Genomic DNA, 19,825 nt, shown 5'->3' on the forward strand with positions numbered 1-19,825 from the left:
GCGCTAAGCAATAGCCTTCATTCTTTTGTATATTTATACAAAGTTAGCTTATTGACCCCACAAACTGGGTCCTCAATTTACCTACCTTAGAAAGGATGGAAGGCTGAGTCAACCTTGAGCCTGGTGAGATTCGAACCTGCAATAATTGCAGGCAGCTGGTCTTATTAACTGGTTATTAACAGGGTGCTTTAGACCACTGTACTACCAAGGCTCTTTTTGTATGCCATTTAGGCACTTTCGTAAAAATCTGGATATCAAGAAGGATCGTCCATTGTGATCTAGCATGCTTTGTGGGAGCATTTGGATCCTGGCCACTGCATTTTATCATTTTGAAACAATGGGGTTATTTCTTGGGATGCAGAAGATCGCCAGAGGTTCCCACAGCCAAACGCTTAAGATCAGGGAGGACAATCTGTTTGCGCAAAACCGCCTCTGTGCGTGACTCAAACTTTTGGAGCCTTTGTTTGATTTTCTCTCAGCCAGGGAGCGTAGAAAGCTCCTGAGCAGATCAAGGTATTGTTCCCATTGGATCAAAGTTCAAATAAACAGATCCAGACTGTGATTCTTGCTTTTTTTTATAAAAAAAAAACAAAACTCACTTCTGGAGCAGAGGTAGCCTTCAATTTGCAATGTTTGTTTAGTGGCTGTTCCATGTTGCAACGGCAGTGAAAACAGGGACTTTCAACCAGTCTGTCAGCGTTCCAGAAAACCCCCAACTCCAATTAAAAACTCCAAGGCAAACATTTTCTCAAAGTTCCATTTATTAGGGTAGGGATACTGGTACATCTGGGAAAACCCGAATCTGAGCGTTCCGGATTTTCCCTCAGTAAATCAAAACCCCCCAAACTATCCCCTCACTCATCAGTCCATCACATGCTCCAATCACCATCTGTCCCATCTCGAGACATCACTCAGACCACTCCTCCTCCAAATGCAGGATTGTCCTGACCTTGACCGCAAAGAAGAATGCTATTTCGTCTAAATACATTCCCTCTACTAAATCCCCCCCTCCTACTTTCCCACACGCGAGAAGGAGGCAGCGTGGAAGCTTCCGGTGCTAATATGGCTTCCAAAGCTGACACAGTCCTTACACTTATGACTGCTGTAGCATTCCCCGTGCTCACATGATCAGAATTTGGGTGTCTGATATAGATGAGACTTGGAGCAAAGCTATTCTCAAATCAAGTGGTACGTTGGTTGAATCTAACCATTATCATTCCTATTCCATAGTTAGCAATGTAGTTCGATGTATGAACCCAACCACAGTGTATAGAAAATCAGCCATTGGCTAGGCACTTGTCGTTATTTAGGAATTCTGAAAGAGAGATTATCCGCTCAATTATCTTTGTCATCCTGAGGACTGAATGTCAGTTAAAGAAATACCGTATTTTTCGGAGTATAAGATGCACCTTTTTTCCCCCAAAAAAGAGGGTGAAAATCTGGGTGCATCAGAAAAAAAGCCTCAGAAACGAAGCTTCAGGAAAAAAGCCTCTGAAAGGCTTTTATGTAAAATACTATGGCAAGCAACAAAAAAAGAATCAGTAAAGGTTCTAACCAAACTATGCTAACAAATCTGGAGAATGACACAATAACCAACAGATCAGAAGAGGTTAATCTATATACCAATACTAAAGAAAGGAGATTGAACAGAGTACAGTTAGTCCTTCAGAAAAAAAAGCCTCTGAAAGAAGCTTCAGAAAAAAAAGCCTCCAAACAGCTTCAGGAAAAAAAAGCCTTTTTTTCTGAAGCTGATTCGGAGGCTTTCAGAGGCAGAAAAAAAGTTTTTCCTGAAACAGAGTTTCAGAAGTTTCAGAGGCAGAAAAAAAAGCAAGAGACAGAACTCACAACCAAGGAACCTGTTGCTAAAATTCACCTCTGGGAACAGCTGATTGGGGGTATTCTGGGAGAAGATAAGGGTTCGTGATGGCGAACTTATGGCATATGTGCCACAGGTGGCACGCAGTGCCCTCTTTGGGCACGCAAGCCGTTGCCCCAGTTCAGCTCCGCTGTGCATGTGCGAGCACCTCCTGCCGGTAAGCTGATCGTTGGGAGGCTGTGCATGCATGCCCAGGGGTGGGGCACAAATGGGGGTGGGGTGCATGCATGGGGGTGGGGCGGGCGAACATGCATTGCATTTTGGGGGTTCGGGCATGCACACTTTGGGCACTTGGTCCAGAAAAGGTTAATCATCACTGATATAGGTGATCTCTTGATATCACTTCCTTCTTATAGCTCTGGCATTTTCTCAGCAGTAACAAAAAACGATTGGCAGGAATTCAGCTATGCCCTTGTAACCGCTTTCAAGTTTGGCTTGCAAGGTTTGGCTCCACCAGTCAGCCCTTCTCTCATTCACTTTTTGGCCCTTCAGACCGACTTTGCAATGCGGAATGATATACGGTGACGACCCTCTTCCAGGATTGGCTAAAGATGGGGGTGGGTGCCATATTTTAATTGGCCCATTGAGTGGATTCCTATGGAATAGCTAAGTGGAAGGATCTGAAAAAGAAGGATCATAGGAGGAAGAGCTTGACTTCAATCGCCATATAAAGCAACTAAACTCTTACTTCCTGACGAGCAAATATTCTTAGGAAACAAATTCAAGACATTTCAAGATTTGCACTTTCTAATTACTGGTGGCAGTGCTTACAATTCAAAAGGCTGAATCTTCTATTCTGGCAAATCTTTTTTCAAAAGTAGCTTTAGCTTATATCTTATTTAGCAAGTCTGCAGATATTTTTTTTTTTAAAGAGCGTTTTTTTTGGATAAGCATCCTTGGTTAATTGATTTGCAAGTCTTATGAACTAAATTAAAAATATTCCGGATCTGATCACAATTATCGGAACTTAACACCTTGGATTTTGAAAACAAACATTGTAGGACTTGCATATTTGACGTAGCAAAGGAGCCTTGGACAATTGTGAGAACCATTCCTGAACTTGATTGATATTTTTGGCCGGGAAACTGATCTCCACTGGTCTGAAGAATTGCCTAGCTTTCATCAGCAACCAGGGAAGCAGCAACAGCAAATTGACGTTATGAGAATATGGAAATAATCTTTTTTTAAATTCATTAACAAAACACCTCAGAATCTAAGAAAAAGGGAGCCTTTCTGTAACTTGCATACAATTAAAATTCGGTTGTGTTTGCCGGTGGAGAACATCTAAGGTAGATGAAAGTTGTTTAAGCAAGGAAGTTCTAACTCCCAATTTCCCAAAATATCTGGCAGAACAGATTGTGCTCTTAATTGGAGTATTGTAATCCTACCGAAGAATTGTTCTGCTATTTCTTGCGGCAATTTTATTGAAAGTTCTGGCTGAAGTGGGATTCCTGAATCTGCTAGAATGGAAGAATTCTGGGTAGTCTGTCTGTGCATGGTTTTGTTTGTCTTGATCCTTATTTTGATGCAGCAGAAGCCAGACGAGATCAGGAAAAAAACAGATGATGAGAAGCCTTCAACCTCCTACAGGCAGTTTGTCAGCAGTGCCGGAAAAGCCCTGGAATACACGGAAGAAGAACTGGAGGCCTCCATGCAGAAGCTAACCAGCCTTTTATTTAGTGCAGATACCCACAAGAAGCATCCTCACTCTCATCACACTGTCCACCAGAGAGAACCTTCAGGAAAAGAGCACCAGGTGAGCCACAATAAAATCCAAATAAAATGAGATAAAATGTAACAGAGGGGGTGGACTTCAGTTTTGTGGGATCTCTTGAGGTCCTCAGCCTTCAAGGTGTGTAACCAGCCCGGCCATTCAGACTGATGATATCCTCTCCAATCTAACATGTCCACCTTTTGAGGTAGCTTACACATGGATTGTTGGGTCACATGTTGCATTTTTGTTGTTCCATTATTCAACGAAACATGGATTGAAGGACATCAATTTTCATGGGTTGAAGGACCATTTCCCCAGAATTGTCATTCATATTTGTCTCTTGAGATCTTGTAAACTCAGGCTGGTGGTATTAGTGTCTTCTGCTGACCTCTTTTCCAAGTGCCTGAAATTTTTCCAAGAACCAAAGTCTTCTCCAGAGACTCTTAATTTCCCATAAGTTATCCAAAATAGTTAAGCTTTAGTTGGGTTTTTTTTTTTTGTTTTTTTTTTTTGCAAGCAATTTGATTTTTATTATTTGTTCTTTTGGCAGTGAACTATTCCCCCCCCCCCAAAAAAAATCACAATTCCAAAGCACCCAGGTTTTCTGATTGCCTAGCTTTCGGTACCTTATGTTGACATGGAAAAAAAAATATGGTCTTGACTACAATTAGGCAAATTTTGGGTTGAGTTTATTCGTGGTTCAGCAAATGGTGAAAAACCTAGATACTTTTTTTGCTGCTTGTATTATGACTCTTCATTCTTAAGCCATTGTATAGGTTTTTTTAGAAACAGAATAACAGAGTTGGAGGGGACTTTGGAGGTCTTCTAGTCCAACCCCTAGCCCAGGCAGGAAACCTTATACCATTTCAGACAAATGGCTATCCAATCTCTTCTTAAAAACTTCCAGTGTTGGAGCATTCACAACTTCTGGAGGCAAGTTGTTCCACTGATTAATTGTTCCCACTGTCAGGAAATTTCTCCTTAGTTCTAAGTTGCTTCTCTCCTTGATTAATTTCCATCCATCGCTTCTTGTCCTGCCCTCAGGTGCTATGGAGAATAAATCAACCCCCTCTTCTTTGTGGCAACCCCTTTTTCTTTGGGCATAGCATATGAAATGACTACAGAATGGTGTGTTGTTAACCTGGGTTGTGTATTTGCTCGTCAGATTTAATGGCTTAGCAGGTTGTGTGAACCTAACCAGCAAACCATGATTAGGTAAATTACCTCTTAGCACAATGTATAAACCCTGTCTATAACTGGCCAGCATCTCTGCAAGATTCATTAAGACAACTGCATGTCATAACTTAGCCATATATATTTAACAAGACAGAAAGTCAAGGCTGTAGAAGAAGGTATTCCTGTTATTTAATTAACTAACCATTTCATTATTTGCAAATCTACTGACTGATCTAGTACAAATCCTTGCCTGTCTGGGTGAAAAAAATTCCAAAGAGACTATTTGAAGTTCAGCCCAACTTTAATGGCCCTAAAGCCATGTTCTCCTAAAATGGACATCCAGATTATAGAGTTGGCCATGGAATATTTATCATGCCCTTCATATCTGTTTCAGTGTGATCCATTAATAAACCTTCTGGTTTTCTTGGCACTAGAAAGAATACCACTAAATTACTGAACAGGCTCATCCCTGCTTAGGTCTGGTTAAAGGCTTTGTGGCCCTGCAGAGCAGAAACCAAACGAAATACATTCTAGACTCAACTCTGGTTTGTAAATTGTGGTTTATGACTTGGTGTGTTCCACGAATGCACGGGATGTGGCTTATTCCACAAGCCACAGTTAAACACGCCAGATTTTAGCATGAAGGTAATCTAAACTGTCCCATCAATACGGAATCATTTATTTCTTTCCATGACAGTTGCCATCCAGAATCAGCAAACTATAGAGGGTAAGCATTTTTTTCCCATATAAATGGGCACATGTTTCTTTGTTTATTATGCAAAAAAATCTACTCCTTTAAACCAATAAATGAACAGAACAAATAACGGAGTTGGAAGGGACCTTAGAGGTCTTCTAGTCCAACCCCCTGCTCAACCAGGAAACTCTTTACCGTTTCAGGCAAATGGCCATCCACTCTCTTCTTTAAAAAAACCTCCAGTGCATTTATGTATTGAATCAAGGTCATGGATGCATTTTAGAGTTCAACCATAGGACAGGCGAGGGTTCTCTTAAGCCGGATTATTATTATTTTTTTAATCAAAAAAATCATGTTTCTAGGGTTTAATAAAAATGAACATAAAGCACATATCCCGGGATGTTATTAATGGAATGCTTGCACTATCAAATTGTTCCTGTTTTGGTCTCTTGCGCTGTTTCATTACCGATAATCATTAGCCCATCGTCAGATTATATATTTCCAACCAGAGGAAAACGGAGGCATATTTACAGTAGGGTAGAGTTCTTTCTTTAACCCTCTGAAGATTTTCTCTCTCCTTTATCCTAGTTAGACCCTCACTTGTCAGTTAGCAATAGCAATAGCACTTAGACTTATATACCGCTTTACAGTGCTTTACAGCCCTCTCTAAATGGTTTACAGAGTCAGCATATTGTCCCCCAACAATCCGGGTTCCCATTTTACCCACCTCGGAAGGATGGAAGGCTGAGTCAACCTTGAGCCAGTCAGGATCGAACTTCCTGGCTGTGGGCAGAGTTAGCTTGCAATACAGCACTTAACCACTGTACCAACACGGCTTCCTTCCCTCCCTCCCTCCCTCCCTCTTTCCTTCCTTCCTTCCTTCCCTCCCTCCCTCCCTCCCTCCCTCCCTCCCTTCCTTCCTTCCTTCGCAATAGCATTTATATGCCACTTTACAGTGCTTTACTCTAAGCAGTTTACAGAGTCAGCAAATTGTCCCCCAACAATCTGGGTCCCCATTTTACCAGTCTCGGAAGGATGGAAGGCTGAGTCAACCTTGAGCCTGGTGAGATTCGAACTGCCAAACTGCAGGCAGCTGGCAGTCAGCAGAAGTCGCCTGCAATACTGCATTCTAATCACTGCGCCACCATGGCTCTTGGTGACACCTTTTTGAAAGGGGTAATAATAACGTTTGCAGAAATGGTCTACCATCAAGTTAATAATTCCTTCTGCTTCCCGTATTCCGGCTTTGAATGCCTCTATTTGCTCATCCAAAAAGTACCTGTATCTATCCTATCCTGTATTTTATACCCACTTTTCTCAGGGAGTAAGTTACCATTCTGACTGCTTCGATTTGCTCTAGATCTAGAATAGAGAGAAATAGATCTCTCTGTTTCTCAATTTCCCTGGAAACTTCATGATAGGTAGATGGGAGAGCATAAATGAAGAGGTCGGTCTAGCAGGGGGCAGCAGTTCCTTTGCTAGCATTAAATTTCAGTTAACCTTCTGCAAGAATCTTGGGCAGCAGCCCTGCAAGCAGATCCGATATTCAACCAGCATACCAACCATACCTTTAAAAGACCCATCCTGAAGCGGGTCAAACCGGGGTCACTCTAATGTATTTAGCACCAGAGAAGCTTTAGGGAAACCAAAATGCTTACCACCTTTTTTTGCATTTTCCTCTCCTTTTAACAACTTCCAACAGGGAGGGTGATGAAAATATAATTTAAAAAAAAAATACTAGATTGTGCGGAGATGGACAGATTGACACTAAAAATAAAAGATAAGGAAGAAACAGAATACTTTTCAATTTATTTTATCAGTGGTTAGATAACCAGTGGTTTTATCTAAAAGAGGTATAAAATAGAGGGGAAAAAGATATATAAGTAAATGATGAAAGATTATTATTATAAACAAGTAAATGTTACTGCTATTATGATTAATACTATTACAATTATGATAATTATGATACCATTTTACTATGTTGTATAAGCAGGGGTGGGATTCAGCCGGTTCAGACTGGTTCAAGCAAACCGGATATTAATTTGAATCTGGTTCGGCGAACCAGTTGTTCCAAGGACTGGCTGACCCCACCCACCCTGCCCGTCCCCTCCCAGGAATCTCCACGCGACCCATTTTGGATGCCAGGTAAGTGAGGGCACGCATGGAGGCTCTGGGAGGGCAAAAAACGGCCTACTGGAAGTCCGGAAACGGGCCTGTTTCCAGCCTCCAGAGAGCCTTCAGTGCCCCGGGGGGGGGGCATTTTTGCCATCCTGGAGATTCCAGGAAAGCCTCAGGAGCCTGGGGAGGGCGAAAAACAGGTCTACGGGAAGTCCAGAAACGGACTCCAGAAGAAGTCCAGAAGTCTGTTTCCGGCCTCTGGAGGTCCTCTGGTGCCTGGGGGAGGCTGTTTTCGCCTCCCTGGAGGCTCCAGGAAAGTCTCTGGAGCGTGGCAAGGGTGAAAAATAGGCCTACCGGAAGTCCGGAAATGTGCCCATTTCCGGCCTCCGGAGGGCGCGTGAAGCGAACCAGTTGTTACAACCGGTGAATCCCACCACTGTGTATAAGCAAATGGACCCAGAAAATATACTATACATTAAGCTCCTATGTATATTTAAGAAAAAAATGTATAATTACATTTTTTTAAACAACTCTTCAACAGGGAGGGTGAAATCTGAAGAGATTTCACCTAAAGCCATGATCAGAAGAAAAGAAAAAACTAGCCATCTCAGAAGATATAAACCAGTTTTTCCCAAACTTGATGCCCTGCAGAAATATGGGATTCTGATGAACAACATTTCATTTGCTATTTGTGCTGGTTGAAAGTTCAACCTGTTGGCAGCCTCGTTTAGAGACAGCAGGACAAAAAGTATGGATGGAAGCTTGTTAAGGAGAGATTCAGGGGTGGGCTGCTGGAGTTCGCAGCAGTTTGGGAGAACCTCTAGCTAAGATTCTGTGCAGTTTAGAGAACCCCCAAATCCCACTCCTGGCTGGCCCTGCCCTGCCCACCCCTCTCCTCCCAGGAATCCGCACGCAGCCCGTTTTGGATGCAGATAAGTGCAGGGCACACGCGAAGGCTCAGAGAGGGTGAAAAATGGGCCTACCGGAAGGTGCAGAAGGCCTCCAGAGCCTGGGGAGGCTGTTTTTGCCCTCCCGGAGGCTCAAGAAAAGCCTCCGGAGCCTGGGGAGGGCAAAAAACACACACAGACACACACCACCATGGTGCAGGAGGCCGACTAGGCCACACCCACCATGGCCGTGCCCACCCAGCAACCGGGCAGAGAACCCCTTGCTAAAATTTTTGAAGCCCGCCCCTGGAGAGATGCAACCTAGAAGTAAGGAGAAATTTTCTGACAATAAGAACAAGTAATCAATGGAATAGCTTGTCTCTTGGAGTTGTGGGTGCTCCATCCTTGGCGATTTTCAAAAATAGACCAGAGAGCCATTTGACTGGAATGACATAACTTGGTTCCTGCCTTGAGCAGGCAGTTGGTCTTAGAAGACCTTCAAGGTCGCGTCCAGTTCTATGATTCTATTGTTGTAGAATGAAGGGACCAAACAACATTCCTGGGTCAGCCAGAGACAGTTTTATTGCGCAAGGTTCAGAGCCAGATTTGTACCTGAAGCTTTGAACAAAGAAAGAACTCTGATACAACTGTTTTTATACATTTCTAAGACAAAGGATTCGGTGAGATCATGCATTTTCCATATATGGTTAACATGAGATCATACATTCTCCATATATGGCTAACACACACCTGTCATATGATAATTGACACATTTCCTCAGTAAACCATTAGTAAACCATTATTTTAGTTTATAAGATTATCTTTAGCTAGACAACCTTTCTTAAGTGCTGTGGTTGCTAATGGGAAATTTACCGCTGTCCTTGGGTAAATTTATTGGATTAAGTAACTCTTTGTAACATATATGTCTTTGTGTCATTCACAGTGAGGTCACTCAGATGTTTTCCATATGGCTGTCCTTCCATGACATCTAGGTCTCATCAGAAGATATATTACCACTTAATGGGGTTTAGCTGCTTTTAATGTAATCTCCAAGCACCTTTCTCTCTTATAATAATGTGAATAGAGAGGGTCCTTTAGAGCTCATGTATCTGACTCTGTATGATTCCTTTCTTTTATCACATTACTATGTTCTAAAAGCTTCCAATTCATGTGTATCTTTCTTCTCTCTTTCCCACCTTCTCTGTTTTTTAAACAGGGGAAAGCTCGTCATACTGCTCAGCAGCATATGTTGGATGAGATTGGTGAGTTCTTGTTGGCACCACAAATTTCATGGGTGGTCAAAGAATCATTGAGTATGCTTACATGTCTAAAAAAATGTATCTTTTGCCCGGCTTGGCTCCCTCCGATTTTTGGACTATATAATACCATTCTCCTCAGCCACTTGTGGCTAGGAAGATGAGACTCAGAATCCAAGGCACGACGAAAGGTCACTGGAATTGAGGAAAGAGTGATATTTGTGCTATTTTATCCCAGTTTTCCAGATGTGTGGGATTTCAACTGCATATCCAATGATGGATTATGTTATGGAGAAGCCATCACATCTGGAAACTGCATCTGGTTGAGAAAAAAAATGTATTTACTGTATGTATTAAACAAATCTCCTATACTGGATTCAGCAGTGGATTATTGAAACATGTCTAAACACCATATCCCATATTTTTGGGACATGGTGTTTAGAGAAATTAGGGCACTTTTGAAATTGAACGTAAATTTAGATAGGTCACCAAGGATTGGCATCACTATTGCTGGTGGAAAAACGGGATATAAATATAAACAAAAAAAGGAATTGATTGTAAATTTGATAATGGCAGCTAGATTAGGGATGGCTAAATATTGGGGACGAAATTGGGATATTCAAAGGAATGAGTGGTATAATGAAATTTGGAGTAGGGCAACGAATGATAAATTAACAACAGAAATTAAATTTTAAAAAAAGGATAATTAAAGCAAACTATTATAATGAAATAGGGGGGGATTTTAATAAAATCAGTATTGGTGGAAGGCAAAGGGAATAAACCTACTCAAGAATATATGTTATTTTGGAGGGGAAACGGGCACAATTGGAATAGATTATATATCTTTTAGTTGTTATAGAACAATGATGGCTAACCTTTTTGCTTTCGCGTGCCAGGAGTGGGGGGAGTGCGGGGGGGGGTGTTGCTGGGTGGTGCTGTGAAAGTGTGTGCAGATAGCGGTTTGTGTGTGTTTTCTTCTGGTAGATGGTGTGTCCTAGGGAGCCATTGGATTTTTTTGTAGACTAAGACATCCAGGAAGGGAAGTTGGTTGTTCACTTCTGTTTCCATAGTGAACTGTATTTTGGGGTGTACCATGGAAACAGAAGCGAACAACCAACTTCCCTTCCTGGATGTCTTAGTCTACAAAAAATCCAATGGCTCCCTAGGACACACCATCTACCAGAAGAAAACACACACAAACCGCTATCTGCATGCACTCTCATACCACCACCCAGCACAGATCAACTCCATAGCCAAGACACTCATCTCCAGAACAAAACGCTTAGCTGACAAACAACACCTAAAAACCGAACTACACACTCTCACTAACGTACTAACATCCAATGGATTCCAAAGAAATAAGATTACCAACCTAATCCAAAAAGAAACCCCCACTAAAATCCAAGACAGAGAACAAGAAAACGGCAAAGTCCTCCTCCCATACATAAAAGGCACTACAGACAGAATCAGCAAGATCCTCCACAAACACAACATCAAGACAGCATTCTGCACAAACCGAAAAATATCCACCATCCTAAGAAACCCCAAGACAAAATTGAGTTAGAAAATCAAGGAGTATATGAAATCCCATGCACCGCCTGCCCCACCACATACATCGGACAAACCAACAGAAGAATAAGTGCACGCATTGAAGAACACAAGAACTCAGTCAGAAAAGAGGAACCAACTTCTTCCCTGGTCCAACACCTCAAAGCCACAGGACATGATATTGACTTTAAAAAGACCAGAACTATCGCCCAAACTGAACACTTTAACAACAGAATAATCAGAGAAGCCATCGAGATAGAAAAACGTCCACACAGCATGAATAAACGAGATGATACCGCCTGCCTGCCAGCCATTTGGAAACCCACCCTTATTGAAAAACGAGTGCCTAACACAAAGAATGATACCAGACCCACACTCACGAGAGCCACACAGGATGTAACCACCACACATCCACACAGAAAGCAGACTCAAACCCACACTGATGATCAGGCACGACCACGGACCAGAAGCCAGACCACAGCTGCATCATTAGCCACTTTAAACCCCTCCAATCCATACATGAAGCAGACTGACACCCACCATGAAGAGGTGGCATGGCCACGAACACGAAGCCAAACAACAGCAACACAGCTCACCAGCTCAAATCCCCCTGCTACTCAGACTAACCCGAGCACAACCAAGCCCCCACCTAAACAGAACACACACCCAGCCAATCAGAGCACATATATATAGGTTTTTCTTTCTTTTTCGTAGGTTTTATGTGTCTTTCTCTTTAGCCAGGTTCTACCTACGTAAACCAAGTTGTTATGCAGCCCTAGTTCAGTGAAATCACAATTCACTAGTTTCTGGGCTTTTTTTTTTTTTTTTAGGAGTCTGGGGAGGGCGAAAACGGCCTTCCCCAACTCCCCCGGAGGCCCTCTGGAGGCAGGAAACAGCCCGTTTCCCTACTTCTGGTGGGCCCAGAAGACCCAAAACTCAAAATAATAATAATAAAAAAAAGCCCAGAAACTAGTGAATTGTGATTTCACTGAACTAGGGCTGCATAACATCTTGGTTTACGTAGGTAGAACCCGACTAAAGAGAAAGACACATGAGATGAGGGTGTGGCTAACTGATGAGGCCTTATAAGGCTGAAATAGATCTATCTTAGTCTCCCAATGGGCAGCAAAGGGTCTGCTGGCTGCCAGAAAGAGAAAAAAAAAAAAAGCCCAGAAACTAGTGAAAAGCATGCACGACTTGAGCTACCTTCTTATTATGATTTGCTGGATGCAACCATTCTCCCTATAAATGATTTACAGGATTAACCAGAATTTAAATCTACCTATGCAGTACCATCTGCTAATGCTGATCTGGTGTAAATTTTGGCCCCTTCTTAATCTCAAGGCTATTCTCAACAATGACCTCGGTTCATACCTCCCTCTAGATCCATCAATTTTGAGGAGGTTGTAAACCAGCAGCCTTTTCTATAATCATTAATTTTTCATTTCGGTTGAATTTTGTCGGCCACTTCCTGGTTTTTCTTCAGGTGGGAAAAAAAAATGACCATTTGTTTTTTTTAAAAAAAAATGGTGTAAACTTTCCCATCATTGTTTTGGATGGGAATCTTGACTGCCTCATAATAGAAGGAATGCCGTATTTGTTGGAGTAGCATAATAGAAAGACCTGAGAAAGAGATTTCTTTTTGGAAAAAGTTTTTTTTTTAATTTTTATTTCTTATACACATAATGTAAATGTACATTCTCTTATCCATAATTGATCATATATATACATATATTTTTTTCTAATGAAAGCATAAAAATAAGACTTTTTAATCAGATTTGGGGTTGCTCTTCTACCCTCTCTTTTCCCTCTTTTTATAACAAACCTTCTTCTCCTTCTTTCTTTCTTTCTTTTTTTTCTTTTTTCTTTCTTTTCTTTTATTAGATTTGTATACCGCCCTTCTCCTTTCGGACTCAGGGCGGTGAACAGCCAGAATAAAAACATTTGTACACAAAAGTTAAAATAATTTTTAAAAGTAATTAAATGAAATTTGGCCCATAATTTAAAACATTTCAATTAAAAATCAGTATCAAACGTTAAAACCAACATGGAATCAGGCCAGCCTGGCTAACTGGAAAAAGTAAGTTTTTAGGGCCCTTTCTTTCCCCTCTCTCCCTCTTCTTCCCTAAAGATCCTTTAGGGATCTTTCTTTCCCCTCCCTCCCTCTTCTTCTCTTCTACTTTCTTACTCCTCCTCTCCTCCCCTACTTCCCCTTCCTCTCCCCAACTCCTCCCCTCTTTCCCCCTTTTCTCACCTTCTCTCCTGCTCTGGTCCCCTATCCTTTCTTCCTCTCCTTCCCCTTTCTTCCATTCCTCTCTCTCCCCCTCTCCTCCTCTATCCCTCTCCTCTTCAGAAAGAGATTTCTAAAGCCTTTCTATTATGTTATCCTAATAAATAATGAACAGACTGCAGATAATGTTATTCCCAATAAATGTGAACAGATAAAAAATTGGACTAGAATAACATGGAGTAGTCTAGTAACTGGGGAAAGGGAAGGATAGTAAGGAAAGCATCTCTGGATCTGTTCATCCATGTTCACTGAGCACTGATAGCGCTTTATGGAAGCTCCCTCCATCTTCTGCCCATCTGGGTTACCTTCATATATCTTTGGATGATGGTGGAATTATAATAGGGGCTCACTGAGCCAGTGATCTGAGGATTAAAGCTATATTTATGGTTTTTGTTGATTAGATGTTTATCCCTCCTTTATTACTTCATAAGTAACTCAAGGCATTGAACATGCCTAATACGCCTTCCCCCTCCTATTTTCCCCACAACAACCCTGTGAGGTGGATTGGGCTGAGAGAGAGAGAGAGAGGGATGGACCTGAAGTCATCCAGTAAGGCAGGACTAGAACTCACCATCTTCTGGTGATGGTCCAAAGCCACCCAGCTGGCTTTCATGCCTAAGGCAGGACTAGAATTCACCATCTCCTGGTGATTAGTCCAAAGCCACCCAGCTGGCTTTCATGCCTAAGGCAGGACTAGAACTCACCATCTCCTGGTGATTGGTCTAAAGTCACCCAGCCAGCTTTCATGGCTAAATCAGAACTAGAATTCACCATCTCCTGGTGATTGGTCCAAAGCCACCCAGCTGGCTTTCATGCCTAAGGCAGGACTAGAACTCACCATCTTCTGGTGATTGGTCCAAAGTCACCCAGCCAGCTTTCATGGCTAAATCAGAACTAGAATTCACCATCTCCTGGTGATTGGTCCAAAGCCACCCAGCTGGCTTTCATGCCTAAGGCAGGACTAGAACTCACCATCTCCTGGTTGCTAGCTAGGATCTTAACTACAGGTTAGCACTTAGGAATGTAGAGTGTTAACCTGTGGATCTTCTTGAGATGGCCGAGTCTGAATTAACTTCTTTGATTTGGGATTTTTTTTTCTCCATTGACCTGCAGAGCAAGCCGTGCAGGAGACTGCTGACACGGACGTGTATGAGAGGAGGCGCCCACAGCCGTCAGTTCCCAAGCGGCATCACGAGGAAAGTCAGTGGTAAGGACAATAGGGAGCAGAACAGTGGTGGGATATAGCCCGTTCTCACAGGTTCGGTAGAACCAGTAGCTAACTTTTCGTGCAGTTTGGTGAACCGGCTGAATAGCATGCCTCGTCATTTCTCGCCACGCCTTGCCCGTCCCCTCCCAGCCACTCCTCGCCTCACCCCCACACCTGCTCCCCCGGCCACATGGCTGCTCGCCCGGCTGGGCAGCAGGGCGAATAGGTGGGTGTGACAAGGAGTGTCTGGGAGGGGAGGGGCGAGGCGGGGCCGGGTAAGGTGCCCCTCAATGTGGGTGTTGTCAAGTTGGCCATGCCCACCCAGTCACATGACCACCAAGCTACGCCTGCCCAGCCGGTCAATAGGGCAGAGAACGGGTTGCTAAATTATCTGAATCCCACCACTGGAGCAGAATAATCACAGGAAGGATCCTGGTTTATTAGAGCAAACAACCATCTGCCTATAACCGTAACCTGGCCACATGGCTTGGAGCAGGGGTGGGTTCCACTTACCTTTACCACCGGTTCACAACGGGATCACACGCACGTCTGCGCTTACTTCGCTCGCACGCGCGCCTTCTGTCCATGCGCAGATTGCTGATGGGCGGGGCCTCCTGCCAGTTTTGCTACCAAACCGGGGGGCAACCCACCACTGGCTTGGAGTATTATTGCAGGATATTACTCCAGTGTTTTTCAGTCTCAGCAACTAAGATGCCTGTGGACTTCAACTCCCACAATTCCCCCATCAGCATCTGTGGAGACATCACATCACTAGAAGATTTTAAGGAAAGATTGGACCGCCATTTGTCCGGAATGGTATAGGCCAGATTTCCTGCTTGAGCAGAAGGTTGGATTGGAGGACCTTCAAGGAAGACCTTCAATCCAACCTTCCAACTCTTGTCATTCTGTATTCTGTGGACGCCCAGAATTCCCCAGTTAACTTTTGTGGTGTCATCGCATCACTAAAAGTTTTTAAGAAGAGATTCGACAGCCTAATTAATCCAGCATCCAGTAAGAATTTCATGTTTCATTTCCCTTCCTATTTTTATTTATTTTTTTCCCCCCTTTTTGTCTTGCAGATTTGGAACCACCGGCAAATTCTAGGCTTAGAGTGACTGGTGAGTAGGTTTTTCTACCTTTTGCATGATGCTCTTTGATATCTAATGCCTTATTAATTTTATAATATAGCATACAAAGCAGAGGTGGGTTTCAGCAGGTTCTGACCAGTTCTGGAGAACCGGTAGCGGAAATTTTGAGTAGTTTGGAGAACCGGTAAATAACACCTCTGACTGGCCCCACCCACATCTATTTTCTGCCTCCCGAGTCCCAGCTGATCGGGAGGAAATGGGGATTTTGCAGTAACCTTCCCTTGCCACGCCCACCAAGCCACGCCCACCGAACCGGTAGTAAAATTTTTTGAAACCCACCACTGACCCAAAAGTGCATTTCCAAAAGGCAACTCGACTTTGTTTTGCTTGAAGAGGTTTCGCTTCTCATCCAAGAAGCTTCTTCCTTTCTGAAGTGAACCGAAGAAGCTTCTCGGATGAGAAGCAAAACCTCTTCAAGGAAAAACAAACAAAGAAAGAAAAGTCCAATTGCCTTTTGGAAAAAGCACTTTGAGGACCAGGATGACTGAGAACCTCCATAGATAAAGAGAGGACTTTTGCCTTTGATGAAAACCAGTGTCTCCAGATTATTTTATTTATTATTTATTTATTTTTATTTTATTTTATTCAATTTGTATACCGTCCTTCTCCTAGTGGACTCAGGGCGGTGCACAGCCAAAACTAAAACACATACCAATACAAAATTTAAAATTTTTAAAAGAATTTCATAACTTTGGCCCCAAAATTTAAAACATTCAAACTAAAACCCATTGACAATTTAAAAAGCTAAAAAAGCTAAAAAAAGGGGGGTGGTTTCACGCCAGCCCTGCTTGATGGAAAAGAAAAGTTTTTAGGGCACGGCGAAAGACCCGGAGATCCGGTATCCTTCGTATCTCCGGGGGCAAATCGTTCCAGAGGGCAGGAGCTGCCACAGAGAAGGCCCTCCCCCTGGGGGTCGCCAGCCAACATTGCCTGGCTGACGGCACCCTGAGGAGTCCCTCTCTGTGGGCGCGTACTGGTCGGTGGGAGGCTATTGGCGGCAGAAGGCGGTCCCGCAAATTAGAAAAGTATGATTTCTAATCACTTCTGGTAATTAGCAAAGGGATCATCAGATGACCTGGGTGTGTCAAACCACCAAGCTCTTGCAATTTAAACCAAATCATATGAAACTGTTTCTTTTCTGAGGCAACAGCGGTGGAAATCTTGCAAAATTTGCAGACCTTGTGAAATGCAAACAACTTCAGAGATTTCTACATTAATGACCAATTTAAATCACATGCCTCATGTTTCCTGAAAAGAAGAAACAACCGAAGGAATATTAACATAGAAGATCCTCTATGTTCAAATCAGTGGTGGGTTCCTCCCGGTTTGGCCCGGTTCGGCTGAGCCGGTAGCGGTGACGATATGACATCACTGAACTGGTTCTCTTTGTCCGGGAGCTGCGCCCTCCTGCCCGCCTCCGCGTTATTCCTACCTACCCTACATCATTTTTGACAGATGGCAGTCCAGTCTCTTCTTGAAAGCCTCCAGGGATGAAGCTCCCACAACTTCCGAAGGCAACTTCTGTTCCATGGGTTGATTGTTCTCACTGTCGGAAAATTCCTCCTTATTTCCAGGTTGAATCTCTCCTTGGTCAGTTTCCATCCATTATTCCTTGTCTGGCCTTCAGGTGTTTTGGAGAATAGCTCAACCCCCTCCTCTCCTTGGCAGTCCCTGAAATATTGAAATATTACTATCATGTCTCCCCTGGTCCTTCTCTTCACTAGACTAGCCCTGCCCAATTCCTGCAACTGTTCATCGTACATTTTAGTCTCCAGTCCCCTCATCATCTTGTTGAGAATTTCCATTGCTAAGCAAGGTGACTGTTAAGTTGTGGCCAATTTTTATGACTTTTTTTTTTTGTGCCATAATCATTAAGTAAATTACTGCAGATAAGTGAAATCTGGCTTCCCCATTGAGTTTTCTTATGGAAAACTGTCTGGGAAGGCCACAAATTCCTTTGATCTTGGACACTGCAGTTGTCATAAATTCATGCTGGTTACTAAATCCTCAGATTTTGATTACGAGGCCATGGGGTGCCACAACAGTGAGGACTGGGTGGTAAGCCACTTTTTTTCAGTGCTGTTGTAACTTTGCACCGAGCAGTTGAAAGGTGTGGATGACCAGTACATTTTTTAAAAAAAACCCGAGATAAAAATGATGTTGAGACTCTAGAAAGAGTGCAGAGAAGAGCGACAAAGATGATTAGGGGACTGGGGTTGCTAAAACATATGAAGAACGGTTGCTGGAACTGGGTATGTCTAGTTTAATGAAAAGAAGGACTAGGGGAGACATGATGGCAGTGTTCTCATATCTCAGGGGCTGCCCCAAAGAAGAGGTAGTCAAGCTATTCTTCAAAGCACCTGTGGGCAGGGCAAGAAGCAATGGGTGGAAACTAATCAAGGAGAGAAGCAATTTAGAACTAAGGAGAAACTTCCCTGACAGTTAGAACGAGTGGAATGACTTGCCTTCAGAAGTTGTGAGCTCTCCAACTCTGTAAATTTTTAAGAAGAGATTGTACAACCATTTTGTCTGGAAGGGTATAGGGTTTCCTGCCTGAGCAGGGGGTTGGTCTTGAAGACCTCCAAGATCCCTTCCAACTCTTGTTATTCTGTTAAATCCCCCAGTGGCCATTCTCACAAGCCTGACGTTTTATCACTTCCCATTCATTCAATCTCCAAAGATTATTCCGCTTTTTCCTCTCCCAGCTGGAACAGTAGACTTTGACGCCTACTTCCTTAATAGAAAAAAAGACTTCCTGGGTTTTTTTTTTCCCCTTAAAGGGGGATTTTTCTGTCTTCCCCTTCCCACCCTCTGCAAAAAAAGTATTTTTGACACAACTGTTCAGCTTTTCTGGAGTTTTTCTAAGTTGGTGAGAGCTCACCACTCCTTCAAGGCCTCCTTCAATTCCCTCTTTATTTTTATTTTATTTATTTTTTATTTTATTTATTTTTTTATTTGTCAAGCACGTATTAGATAACAGATATAAGTATCAACATGATTATGAATACAGGATAAGGATACGAATAAATGGGGACAGTAGGATAGGGACGGTAGGCACTCTGATGTGCTTATGCACGCCCCTTACAGACCTCTTAGGAATGGGGTGAGGTCAACAGAAGACAGTTTAAGGTTAAAGTTTTGGGGGTTTGGGGAAGAAACCACAGAGTCAGGTGGTGCATTCCAGGCGTTGACCACTCTGTTGCTGAAGTTGTATTTTCTGCAATCGAGTTTGGAGCGATTTACCTTGAGTTTGTATCTATTGTGTGCTCGTGTATTGTTGCGGTTGAAGGTGAAGTAGTCATTGACAGATAGGACGTTATAGCAGATAATTTTGTGTACTATGCTTAGGTCAGACCGAAGGCAGCATAGTTCTAAATTGTCTAAGCCCAAAATTTCAAGCCTGGTGGCATAAGGGATTCTGTTGTGAGTAGAAGAGTGGAGGACTCTTCTTGTGAAATATCTCTGGACCCTCTCAATTGTATTAATCTCCGATATGCAGTGCGGGTTCCACTGTCTCACTCTTCTGTTTCCACAGCTGCAGACTGAACGCCTGGGTCCCCCAACAGTGTCTCCTGCATGATGGGGTGCTTCCCTCACCCCCAAGAGAAATCCTTCCCTCTGCCTCTCACAAGGGTTTTGGAAAAAGATCGGAATGGGGAGAATGCGATGGTGGTGGCAGCAACGGTTGGAAGATTTATGCCCAATTGCAACCCAGTGAGGGCTTTGAGATGTCACTTTTCCCTTTCATCCTCCCCTCCCCCACTTCTTTGAAGCTTCTGTGCTGGGTTTCTGCAAGAGCTCAGCTGGTTCTTCTGCTCCCTCCTTCCCTCCTTCCCTCCCCAGCAGCTCCTTGAAAATCCGTTTAGCAGCATTTCCTTGCTGCTCTGATTAAAAGTGGTATGCCAAGCAAA

General features: G+C 43.1%; 1 protein-coding gene across 1 annotated transcript; it reads left to right on the forward strand.

Annotated features, from left to right (window-relative positions):
- The first annotated feature begins 298 nt into the window (after positions 1 to 298).
- On the forward strand, positions 299 to 19,825 carry LOC148112103 (uncharacterized). The gene is made up of 5 exons (XM_087878383.1): positions 299 to 3,632; positions 9,682 to 9,727; positions 14,673 to 14,766; positions 15,846 to 15,884; positions 19,450 to 19,825. Coding segments are annotated over exons 1-4 (432 nt in total). The 5' UTR covers positions 299 to 3,341; the 3' UTR covers positions 15,847 to 15,884; positions 19,450 to 19,825.

The sequence above is a fragment of the Pantherophis guttatus genome, chromosome 14 (assembly GCF_059756535.1).
Source record: "Pantherophis guttatus breed Tessera chromosome 14, ASM5975653v1, whole genome shotgun sequence".
NCBI classification, from domain to species: Eukaryota; Metazoa; Chordata; class Lepidosauria; order Squamata; family Colubridae; genus Pantherophis; species Pantherophis guttatus.